The sequence below is a fragment of the Aulonocara sp. 'chitande type north' Nkhata Bay genome, linkage group LG3, assembly GCF_057382095.1.
Source record: "Aulonocara sp. 'chitande type north' Nkhata Bay isolate Kocher_YH1m ecotype deep benthic linkage group LG3, A_spYH_male_GT1.1, whole genome shotgun sequence".
Lineage (NCBI taxonomy): Eukaryota > Metazoa > Chordata > Actinopteri > Cichliformes > Cichlidae > Aulonocara > Aulonocara sp. 'chitande type north' Nkhata Bay.
Genome location: NC_141346.1, coordinates 7107047 through 7119771, shown reverse-complemented (window position 1 = coordinate 7119771; position 12725 = coordinate 7107047). Strand labels below are relative to the sequence as shown.

The 12725-nt window shown below is 41.8% G+C and overlaps 1 protein-coding gene and 2 long non-coding RNA genes across 3 annotated transcripts in view; all 3 read right to left on the bottom strand.

The window, feature by feature from the left end:
* LOC147333733 (butyrophilin-like protein 2) overlaps positions 1-5610 on the bottom strand; it is a 38064-nt gene extending 32454 nt beyond the window's left edge. Inside the window, exons 1-4 of the mRNA XM_086268593.1 lie at positions 5487-5610; positions 3777-4124; positions 1703-2035; positions 1515-1616 (exon numbers count right to left, since the gene is read on the bottom strand). Of these exons, the coding sequence (XP_086124719.1) occupies positions 1515-1616; positions 1703-2035; positions 3777-4124; positions 5487-5517 (814 nt within the window). The 5' untranslated portion in view covers positions 5518-5610. The remainder of the gene's footprint in view (positions 1-1514; positions 1617-1702; positions 2036-3776; positions 4125-5486) is intronic.
* Positions 5611-7683: 2073 nt separating this feature from the next.
* Positions 7684-10117, bottom strand: LOC147333732 (uncharacterized). Its single transcript, XR_015125787.1, has 3 exons — positions 9887-10117; positions 8303-8413; positions 7684-8233 (listed from the first exon to the last, which is right to left on the bottom strand). It is a non-coding gene; the product is annotated as an uncharacterized LOC147333732 (long non-coding RNA).
* Positions 10118-11381: 1264 nt separating this feature from the next.
* LOC147333731 (uncharacterized) lies at positions 11382-12621 on the bottom strand. The gene is made up of 2 exons (XR_015125789.1): positions 12179-12621; positions 11382-11841 (listed from the first exon to the last, which is right to left on the bottom strand). It is a non-coding gene; the product is annotated as an uncharacterized LOC147333731 (long non-coding RNA).
* Positions 12622-12725: the final 104 nt, after the last annotated feature.

Here is a 12725-nt window from a genome sequence, read left to right as displayed (position 1 = left end):
CTGAGCAGGAGGAACAGGATAGAGATCCTGACACTGAGAGAAATTTAAAACTGCTTGGCTTCTCATGTCTATTGTATAGTCTCGATTATTCTCTAACCCTAAGAGAGTCTCCCAGACTTGTTCTCTAAAAACCTAAAGAAGAATTATGGATTTGATCAACTGGTCCCTTAACGAAACTGACACTCTCCGGGAATTGAGAGAGCCCGATTGTCCTGCGGAGACGTTTGCTGCCAGATACTCGATGGTCGGTTGCGTCGTGTGTCTGGCGACACTCTTGATGGAGGACACTGAACGACGTCTACCAATTCAGAACTATGGTAACAGAGTTCTGGCTGATTGGAGCTGGCTCAGGCCTGGCTTATCGAAGAACAAGAAGCGGCTACAGCTGTTCAAAATCTCACAAGGCTGGCCGACATGATAGACGATGGGTTGTGAGTACTCAGACCTGGTGACCAGTGACGGACATTACACCAGCTGTAAAACTGGATGCAGTTTTTTCGCCCTAATCAAAACAACTACCATCTTCATCTCATGCGGCCCCCCTGGCACCAGCTGGATGCTCAAGGCAAAAGCTGACGGAAATAACAAAACTCTCCTTTAGATAATAAGACTTTTTGTTGTGACTCTCTTTCCCCTCATTCAAGGCCACCCGCATTGATCGAAGATTGTTGACTTTAGCTTAACCGAGTGAAGGGACACTTTCTCTCGGTTGAACACAGAACACATACGCATCACGCAGACCTGCACTCACCCCCCTGATCTCCCAGTTGAAGCTCAGTCTGGGGGAGTTATTTTTTCTCCTCGTCTTTCCTCATGTTGTACATTTTCCATTGTTATACCTCTCTGACCTGTCTTCCCCATGTGATGTTTGTGTAATGTATGTATGGTCGGAAGGGCAAGATGGCGCTGGCACGGCTGGCAGCCTTAACCCGATTTCCCTCGGGATGAATAAAGTATTATCAATCAATTAACGGTCTCATATTTTCTACGCACTGAGCAGCTAACAGCACTGTGACGTATGTATACTAAACTTGAATTGTTTAATCGCATAACATTTAACTTGATCTTGTAACTTGTGCCTGACCTCATTTTCTACCTTTTCCTTATAGAAAACATCATCTTTGTCTTGTTGAGTAAATATTTAAATCCCCATTCATAAGAGTACTTTTCATTGAAGTGCAACTCACTAAGGCACCTTTAACCAAATATTGCAAACAATCTGCACCTCACTGATGTTCTTGAATATTGTTATTATTACACTTCTTCTGGATTCCTTCATCTTGATAAAAACCCACAGACGAGAGTCAAAGCAACAACGTTTTGGAGCATGATGGAGACACAAGTGTTAGACTGTTTCTCCATCATTTTTCCAAGTGAACAGAGGGTTTTGATTGAGTTCACTGATCAATGACGGAGTCTGAAGGAGGTTTTCTGACTTCAGGAAAAAACTTGGAAGTTTCTCTTCAGGTCTGCTAACCATCGGCATTATGGGTAGTGTAGGAGGAGACACTCACCTGACACCAAATAATGACGGAATTGAAATATAAGACCCGCAGAAACTACTAGAAGAAGACCCAGGAGAACCAGGAGAGCTGTGGTCCAGGATGGAAATGGTTCTGTGGAGAAACATGAAACAATATCAACATGACTGTTGAACCTCAATCTCCTGCACTGACCCCTGATGTTTTTCCACATCTCTGACCTTTGACCTGCAGCACTACTTTCTGTCTCAGGATGTCTTTGTCCCTGTAGATGGTGCAGATGTATCCTCCACTGTCTCTCTCTGTGGGGTATTTCAGGGTCAGACTGAGGTCTCCAGTTCTCAGCAGGTCTTTGTTCATCTTTGCGCGGCCACAGTAAAGGTTGTCTACATTTTTAGGATGGTCACTTCTGTTTACATACAAATGGACCATAGTGAGTTCTCGGTCGGGGCGAGTCCACTCCACTGTGGCCTTTTCAGGCAGATCAGGTTTTGTTTTGCAGGGCAGGGTGGCAGAGTCTGACCCTTCCTCCACCTTCACCTCCACCTGCTGATCTACGAGGAAAATGAACCATAATATCAGAAGCAGCAGCAGCCATGCTCATGGTAAAGAGAGAATTGATGTGCTCTGATCTCTGCTACCAGTAAAAATACATATTAATAATATATAAATATCATGATTCTCTCTCTTTTTGTTTAAAATGGTAACTAAACTGGACACTATAAAATCCATACAAATAGTCTTCACAGTGCTACCTTTAGGTAACAACTAACAAGCAACAGAACATGTGTGTAAATAAAGATAGAGACATACACTGTAGCTCAGGTGGCAGAGCAGGTCAGCCACTAATCAGAAGGTCAGTGGTTCGAACCCAGGCTGCCCCGTTGGGCAAGATACTAACCCCATGTTTGCCTACTGGTGGTGGTCAGTGGCGCCAGTGTCCTCGCCTCTGTCAGTGCCTCAGGGCAGCTGTGGCTACAAGGTAGCTGTCATCACCAGTGTGTGAATGTGTGTGTGAATGGGTGGATGACTGAATGTAGTGTAAAGCGCTTTGGGGTCCTTAGGGACTAATTAAAGTGCTATACAAATGCAGGCCATTTACCATACACGATCATGATTGGTCATATGGGCTGTTCCATCAAGCTCAACCACTGTTGCTGATTGGCTCTGATTACCCACATTTCCTGACTCCAGTGGAGCCTGCACATCTGGATCCATGAGGAGGACCAGCTGTACTGTACCGACTTGGATTCTGCAGGGTCCAGCCAAAGCTCTCCTACACTAGGCCTCCACTCCTCAGTGTCTATTCAAATTTTATATACATTTCACTACATGTGGTACATACACAGTACAGATGGCAGCACCTGGTGTTCATCGTCATGTCAAGGATCGCATCTCGGCCCTGCTCTGAAAACAGTTGGCCAGCCAGCATCTCCATTTCAACCCTCCATACGCTCCACACGGTGGTTCGTGGGAACGGGAGATTTGTTCCATCAAGTCAGCTCTACACCATCTCGGAGCATGTCACTGAAGAAGTCTTTAGGACCATACTTAGCAAAGTAGAGGGCATCGTTAACTCCAAGCCCCTGGTTATGTTTATGTCCCCTCAAATGTAGCTAATTTTGATTCAATCCCTCCCAACATGTTGTTGATGCGGCGGCCTGATGCTGGTATGTTCAGGTCATCTACCCAGAAACGGAGCTCCTGGGCCATCATAGATGGAGGCGGTGCCAAGTTTTGGATCCACAACATTCAAAATGATCTGCCTTTCCTCCAGACGTGCCACAAGTGGCAGCTTGAGGCCATTAAGGGAGCGTCACTAATTTCTCATGTTGGCACTTGTATAACACCCCCTTACCACACTACCTCCACACTCACATTATGAATGCATAACCCTGCTTCCTGTTCAATAAATGAATAAATGAAAGCTACTTGATTGGAAGTGGATTCTTCTGGAATAAAGAACAGCTGGCAGCACTTTATCATCCTGTCATTCATAGTTCCAGAGGTCAAGTTTATCTTCTTAAAATGACATCCTCTGTTACATGTTGTACATCGATCTCTATTAGGCCTGTGAGCTGCAGGTTTTCTTGCGTATACAGGATGTAAAACCTTCTGAATCAAATCATCCAGATTTAGTAGAAACACCAAAAAATCTACCTGTGAGATTTTGATGTTTGCAGACTGATTACATCTGGAAAATGTTAATGCCATTTTCCAGTTTTCAACAAAAGAAATTCCTTTTCTATCAACCTTAGTTTGACATTTTTCTTTTTGTTTGTTTGTGTTTCTTACCTTTGACATGCAGATGTACGTCGGTCAGTTTCAGTTCTGCCCATTCATTTCTGATGGAGCAGGTGTAGTTGCCACTATCAGTCATTTGAGGGTTTCTCAGAGTGAGGCTGAAGTCTAAAGTGTCCAGAGCATCAGGCCTCACTGATGTGCGCCCGCTGTAACGCTGGTTTTGTCCTGTTACATCATTTGTTTCCTCTCGTCTCACGTGGACAGATTTTGGGTCGAGATCATTGCGAGTCCACAGCACTGTGGGGTTTGTAAGTATAAGACCTACGTACTGACAGGTCAGCTGGACAGACTTTGCCCCCTCATACACCTCCACCACCACAGCCAGGGCATGCTGGGAAACTGGAAGGAGACACAAGCACACACAACAAAAAACACTAATCACCTGTATGCTGTGGATTTTTCTAGTGGTTCACATCGTGGGAAAAGTGGTTTCAGAAGCCACGTTTTCTGCTAAGTACTCAAACATGAATTCTTCCCATCCAACAAAAAGTAACTCGAAGGATGCTTTAAAAACATCAAAGAAAACTTTGATGCACGTCTGAAAAACACGGAGGTGAAACTTTCTGAGACTCGTCTCTGTTACGAATGAAGTGCTTTTAATCCCTGACTGTAATCTGCAAACGAAGAACGTGTTAATAAACAAGCAGGGGTGACATCACAACTGTGAATACGTGCGTACTAAACCAATTTTGATTTGTTTTCATGTGTCGGGCTTAGAAAAGAAGGAAGTTCTCATTAAGCAGATGAAACATTTTTCATGACAGTTTTTTCAACCCCATGAAATAAAAATAACAACCATAATAACAGCCGTTAAAAACAGTTTGAGAAACGTAATATTGCTAAAGCTTTTAAGAACATACTGATTTCATGAAGTGACACTTCTGCAGCCGTACCACCTGACCTCGACATCTAAACACACTTTTACATGGACACCTTTACTGACGTTTGTCCTGGTACCACCAGCATATATAACACTTCTTAAATGTAATAAAAATATTATAATGCATTAATATTTCCTAGTCTTCACATTTGTTCTATCTCCTGACATGAAATGAACACCAAACATACAAAGCTATCAGTTTGTACAGTAACAGTCACAGTGAGACATTCTAATGTATGAAAAACAAAAAAGACCATCTCTACTGTGGACTTTACTGTAAGTCATGTGACCAGAGGACCAGGGAGGCGACCTGTTCAGGGGGATTTCTATAAGGGGGCAATTCAGGACACAAGTTATTCTGAGACTAAGCATTAAAAATGCATAAACACACAGAAAACCATCTGGTGTTGAATTAAAAAAAAAGAAAAATGTCTATTTGTTGTTTTAGGATTGTTATAACTTTATTAATCAGTGAACTTGAACATAGATGATTGTGCACGTGGCGTTATTGTGAACAAAAACCATTTTTGACACATTAAAGTGCTTTCTATGGTAAACGGGGCTTTTAATAATGTGAGACAAGCTTTCAGTTTTTAGACAAAGTACTTTTATTCCTGCCGTGAATCACACGCACACGAGCGCTGACGCACTTCTTAAACAGACACGCGCAGATATCAGGATGATGAGCTCAGCTGTCACGGTGAGACCCGCCCCGCATGAATATCGCATGTAGGGACCACAGTAACTACACAGAGGGGCCTAATGCAGTCAGCTCGTGTTACACACTGTGTGTGTGTCAGTCTGCGTGTGTACTTTCTTACCGAGGACCTGCAGCACGAGCCACAGCAGCATCTTCCTCTCCGCTGAAAGTCCCGTTAACTCTGAGAAACAGGCGCACACAGCTCGATCACAGCACCCCTGACGCACTGAACAAAGTTTCCTCCTCTGAAGTTACACAGAGACACCTCACAACTTCCTGTCAGAGCCTTCAAAATAAAATCCTTCTGCAGAACTCCAAACATGAAAGTGAGGAGAAGCAGCAGGGCGCACAGAGACTGCAGACAGCGAGCTGCTTTCAGGAACACGTGGTTGATCCACGTGGGTTTATATTAATGTAACCTGACCTAATTACAGTTTTAGTTTTGCAAAACTGACAGTAAGTTTAGAAGCTGTATAAATGATGGATGTGTGTGTGTGTAAAATAATAAAAATGAATAAATAATTAACTAAAAGAAAAATTATTAATATAATAATATGATGAACTGTCCTCACTGTTATTTCATAGTTTGAGTTTGGACCTCCAAAAAGGTCATGCCTAAAATTCTGACTTTAACTAAATTAATTACAGGGAAATTTTCCATGTATTTTGTTACATAAGTACACTGTAAAATGTTACATTTATCATAATCTGGTCAAATTAAATGTAGTTGGTTGGTATACATGCAGGTTATACCGAACACGGTTTACTTAATGGTTAATTAAGTGAATAAACAAGCCTTTGATTGCTGTATTTTTGCACAGTGTTCATAGTTTGTGTCATTGTAAGTTTGGTATTTGATTTATCTCCTGTTTTAGTTTTATTGTCAGAGTTTCTTAGTTTTACTTTCATTTTGATTCCCTGGGCTTCCGGTTTTCCTGCCCTCCTGTGCGCCCTAATTTCATGTCAGGTATTCTCTGCTGTTGTAACATTTTATTTTGGTAGTTATGTCTACTGTGTGCTGTTTCTGGTGTTGCTTTCCCTTCTTCTCATATTGAGGAGTTTTCAGTTACTGTGCACAAATGTACTCCATTTGTGTATAGGGGGTTTCCACATACTTCAGTGAAGAGGTATGTGCCATCCTGCATAGACCTGATCCCCCTCTTCTGGCCCTCGCATGTAACATTTTCGAGATCCGCCACTGTTTGAATGCTGGAGTTTCAAACAGTCTAAAGCACAAAGTGTGGTCTGTGTTCACAGAGCAGCTCAGAACCGATCTCACTGTTTGCCTGCTGATGATGGAGATCTCAGAGGGGCAACGTTATCAGGTTTTTATCAAAGTTCAGCAGGTGTTTGTTCACTGGCACAAAACTTCTCATTTTACACTCTGATCCTCGAGGACACAGGAGGAGCTTCCAGACCAAACTGTCCTGCAGACTCTCTGAGAAGAACTGACACACAAACTGTGGTGAAATTTAGATTAACAAAGTCTGCAGACACGGTTAGCTGTAACAAACACCTATATGACCATGTGCATGGGAGAGGAAACAGACAACACACTCATGCGAGCTCTGAGCTCTCGAGGCGTGGCGGCACCTACTTATCCTCCCATAACATCAGCTACTTACTTCCTCTTCTCAGGCTCTGCGGTCTTCACCCCAGCATGTTCAAAACAGATGTCGCCGTTTCAAATGACTTTAAGAAACTCATAACGTACAGAAAAGCAGTTGTTTTCTTCAAATGTCGAGGTCAAAGTAAGTTCAGCTAGTTGTTGACTGTTCAGTGTCACAACTGAGCACATAAACACTTTAAATGACAATAACACACACACACACACACACACACACACACACACACACATAAAATCTTCCATTACAAAAACCAACTTATAGTTTTATGTGATGTTCTGTATCTCTCATTAAAATATAATTATCATAAACAGTAGAGACTCATTTGTGGACTATTTCAGTTTATTTCGTTCTAAGTAAGCAAGCTTAAATTCAACTTTCTAAAATTTTATATGTTAAAAAAAAAGAAATTCAGCTCTTTGCATCACCAGTTTTGAATCTTGTGTATTTTGAGCTGTTGTTAAATTGTTAAAAAACTGAAACTTTGGTGAAGCAGCAGGAACCCTGGCTTCATCAAACACATCAGGACCAGCTGCTCCATCACAAACACCACAGAAGAAGAACAACAAGGATCAGATTAAAGGTCAGCCAGCTGTTTTTATTTTGTGTCTTAACAGATAATAACCAATCTAAAAAAGCAGATGGAAAGCTGACAGATTTGAGCTCTGCTGCTCATTTCCATGTGTAGTCCCTGTGCAGGTCACATGACTCTGTCCAACAGTCCAGAGAAGAAAGATGAGTAACCTTCCTGTCATGTTCAGGTCGAATCCAATTTACAACTTAAAACACTCATAAATATTGTGTTTTCCATCCGATTGGCTCGAGGCCTTATGACATCCTCCCCACTATGCACTTGAACATATAAAAGGTGGAGGGGGCTGCACCACATCTGAACACCAACAACAGGGAACTGGACTTAAAATAGAATCTGCGTTTCTGTGTTACAACGCTGAAACAGCCAAACCACAAAATGCAGAAAAAGTTCAAAGGTCAGAGTGACGGAGGTTGAACTCATAGAACAATAATTATTATAATATTTTACATTAAAACCAAATTTACTATTTAAAAAAAGGCAAATTAAATGAGAACAAAAAGCATTACTATGGTCCTGTGATCATGCTGTTTGACTCACAGCACTGATCACACACAGATCAAACTGATTGATCAGCCATCAGAGGAGTCGGATCAATGGAGCTGCTTCTGTTCCTGATGTCCCCTGTTTGATCCTGGACCTGAACTCTCCCTGCAGAGGAGACACAAGACAGTCAGACACAACAGCACAAGCCAATAAACAAAAAATAAACAAACCTACCATTTTTGTCTGATGAAGTTTCCCTTCCTCCCACTGTCTCTCCAGTTTTCAGAGGGTCTTCTTTCATCTCTGTTTGGTCTTTGTAAACCTGGTCCTCTTCTTCAGGCTGGTCTGAATATGTAAAAAATTGCGTATGTTTCTGTTCTGTGTCTTGTGTACTGTTTGTTTGTATATGTGTTTTTCTTGCTGCTGTTACACCCAAATTTCCCCTTGTGGGACAATTAAAGGATTATTCTATTCTATTCTATTCAGGGAGTTTTTAGGACTTCCTGATAATAATGAATTACAGTCGTCCAGCCTGGAAGTAATAGATGCATGAACTAGTTTTTCAGCATCACTCTGAGTCAGGATATTTCTAACTTTAGAGATGTTGCGCTAATGGAAGAACGCAGTCTTACGTATTTGTTTAATATGTGCGTTGAAGGACATGTCCTGGTCAAAAATGACTCCAAGGTTCCTCACAGTGTTACCGGAGGCCAAGGTAATGCCATCCAGAGTAAGAATCTGCTTAGATACCATATTTCTAAGCTTTTCAGGGCCGAGTACAATAACCTCAGTTTTATCTGAATTAAGAAGCAGAAAGTTAGCGGCCATCCAGGTCTTTTTGTCTTTAAGACATTCCTGCAGTTTAACTAATTGGTGTGTGTTATCTGGCTTCATGGACAGATAGAGCTGGGTGTCATCTGCATAGCAGTGAAAATGTATGCTATGTCTTCTAATGATGCTTCCTAAGGGAAGCATGTATAATGTAAACAGAATTGGTCCTAGCACTGAACCCTGTGGAACTCCATAATTGACCACTGCAGCGCAGTACCTGTAATACCTACAGCATGTTTTAATCACTCTAATAGGATATTATGGTCAACAGTATCAAATGCAGCACTATGGTCTAGCAGGCTGTTTCTGTGCTGTGATGAGCTCTGAAACCTGAGTGAAACTCTTCAAATAAGTCATTCCTCTGCAGATGGTCTGTTAGCTGTTTGACAACTACTCTTTCAAGGATGTTTGATATGAAAGGAAGGTTGGAGATTGGCCTATAATTAGCTATGACTGCTGGGTCTAGAGATGCTTTTTGAGTAAAGGTTTAACTACAGCCAGCTTGAAGGCCTGTGGTACATAGCCGATCATTAGAGATAGGTTGATCATATTTAAGATCGAAGAATTAATTAATGGCAGGACTTCTTTGAGCAGTTTTGTAGGAATGGGGTCTAAAAGACACGTTGATGGCTTGGAGGAAGTAATTATTGAAGTTAACTCAGAAAGATCAATTGGAGAAAAAGAGTTAAATAAATATCAATGGTACTAAAAGTAGCTGTAGATCTGTGAGATTTCTCACCAACGAGCTCTGACTTTTTGTCAGCCTGGCTACAGTGCTGAAGAGAAATCTAGGATTGTTCTTATTTTCTTCAATCAATGACGAATAGTAGGATGTTCTGGCTTTGCGGAGGGCTTTCTTATAAAGCAACAAACTATTTCTCCAGGCTAAATGTGTCATGGTCCTGGGTCGTTTGACCCAGCGTTTTGTGTTTAATATTATTATCTCATGTCCTACTTTATTCTGGTTTTGGTTTCCTGTGTCCTCACCTTGTGCTCTCTTCGTGTCCCTGAGTTTGTGTTTGTGAATTTCCTGTTTTCCTTTGAAGGTCCCGTCTCATGTTAGCGTATTCTGTTTTACTTCCTTGTCTTGCCTGATTAGGTTCAGCTTTGTTTCCCTCTGGTGTGTCATTCCCTCGTTATCTCATGTGTATTTATAGCGTGTGCCTGCCTATGTTCCTTGTCGCATTGTCTGTGTAACTCGGTGTGTCTCTGCCTTCTCTATTCTCCATCCCATGTTCGTCCTGGGATATTATGGTTTCAGGTTTGTTCTCTAGTTTTCCCAGTTTAGGTTATGTTTTAGTTCTGTACTCGACACCCTCGCTTTTGTTGTTTTCACCTCCCATAATAAAGCTCACTCAAATCACAGCTTTTGCCAGACTTTGGGTCCTTCTTCAATAAAACCACACGACTGCTGCCACAGTCATCACAAAATGATGATCCTCTAAATTTGTGACACGCCATTGCCTCTCCAGCTTAATCTGCTTTAGGTTACATGTTTGAGAATTATACCACGGAGTCCGGTACTTCTGATTTGAGGTCTTATTTTCACTGGAGCTACAGTATCCAGAGTCATACATAGTGAGGTAAAATTATTAACAAGATAATTGACCTCTGTTGGGGTAGCGTTCAGATAGCTGCTCTGCTCTGTGTTGGTACAGGGCATTGAAGATAACAGTGGGTGGATTACATTCTTAAACTTAGTTACAGCGGTTTCATAAAGACATCTGTGATAAAGTCTACTCTCCACCGCTGTGTAATCAATTATTGTAAATGTAAATGTTATCAGGAAATGATCAGACAGGAGAGGGTTTTCAGGAAACACTGTTAAATGTTCAGTTTCTATGCCATATGTTAAAACAAGATCTAGAGTGTGATTAAAGTGGTGGGTGGGTTCTTCTACATTTTGAGAGAAACCAATTGAGTCTAATAACAGATTAAATGCCATGTTGAGGCTGTCATTTTTAGCATCTACATGGATGTTAAAATCACCCACAATAATTATTTTATCTGAGCTCAGAACTAAATCAGATAAAAAGTCTGAGAAATCAGACAGAAACTCTGTAAGGCCCAGGTGGACGATAGATGAGAACAAGTAAGACTGGTTTCTGAGTTTTACAGCTGGGGTGGACGAGGCTAAGAATCAGGCTTTCAAATGAATTAAAAGTCTACAAGTATCTCCAGATGGTTAAAACATCTTCTATGAGCCCTGGCTGGATATAACAGGCACTGTGCAATAATAAATCTCTGACAGCATGCTGGGAGTTTCTAAAAATGACTGCCAGTAATTGCATGCAAACATACACACAGCTGGAAAAACTTCTCAGATTGGAGTTGTAAAGGAATACTTGAAACTTATATTTGAAGGAACAGACTTTATTCCATTCAACAGGTGTTACGTCCCCACATAAAAGTTAGGCGAAGAGGGTGGGGGACAGTAACAGTCGGATCCGGGTTGAAATGAAAAGGATGCCAGGCAGAGGTGTTTAACACGAAATAAATCTTTATTATAATCAATTAATCCAATAATCATATAAACAGTAACAACAGAAAGAGACAGCAACGCTGCTTTAATGATAAATCAGGCAGGTCAACCCAACGAGATGGTGACCACTTCAACAAAGAAAACAACTATAAGGCTTCAACAGAAAAAGACAGGAACGCTGCTATTAGAAATAACCAGGCTGGCCAAACCAAATAATGGAGGCCGCCATCACTTAACCAAAACCACTGCCCAGTTGAGCTACTCACAACAAGCCACGCACGGTGGGGCTGGTCACATACATGCAGCAGGCCTTTTCCACACCTAGACCAGACTCACACACTGACCAAGAAAGAGGAAATCCACCAGAAGCCTCTCCCACCTTCACACTGCTCTCCTCCAGCTTATATCACCTTTGAGGGTAATTGGTGGTCAACAAGGGCAAATGAGCAGCAGGTGTGTCCTAAAGGAGAAGGCAGGGGCAGAGAGAAACAAGGGGTGGGGCAATAAAGAAGGAGGAGGAGAGGGAGAGGACAACACCACAGCCTCACATGATGTAACAACAGGTTAGTTATACAATACGGGATTATCAAGAATAGCTTTTTATAAAAGCAACAAATTAAATCTTTAGCTAAAAAAATGGGCCTTAGGGTGGGCACTGAACAGCATCCGGGAACTGCTTAATCAGCCTCATATCTAGTGCTAGTTCCCACTTTTAATGCAAACATAGGTTTTAAAGCTTTGTCAAAACCTTTTTTTACATTTACATCATTTTGTCTGTGAGGTTTCCTTCTTCACACCTGCAGCGAGGATGTGCCGACAGACTCCTGATTATGTCCAGCAGAGATGTTGAAAAGATGAGAAAGCTCCATCAAGGACACAGAAACTGTTAGTGCCCACTCGGTTCTGTGAAACATCACCTCAGTCAGAGTCGACACCAGGAAGTCCAAAATAACTACAATCAGTTCTCATTTGTTCGTCTCAGTCCTGTGATAATTTTTCAAATCTGATCCTTACTGTGCTCACCTTTGTTCTAAAAAAAACACAACACGGCTCCATTTACAGCAGAAAACATCTTCCTGATGAGTTTACAGGCTGACTTTAATGTGTTTCTGCACATGCTTGTCCTCTGGTCATGTGAACATGTGGTTTGTAGGAACGCTCCTCTTCCTCAGAGGATCCACCTGTGCTTCCTCTCCTCTCTCCTCCACCTGTTACAGTGAGGGAACGTCCTCCATGATGGAGGAGCTGCTGGAAAGTGCTGAGAGTTTCCTCCAGAGTGAGACCTCTGTCACAGTTCAGAGGATCTACGGCAGCAGAGACCTTCATGGACACTAAAAGTCTCAA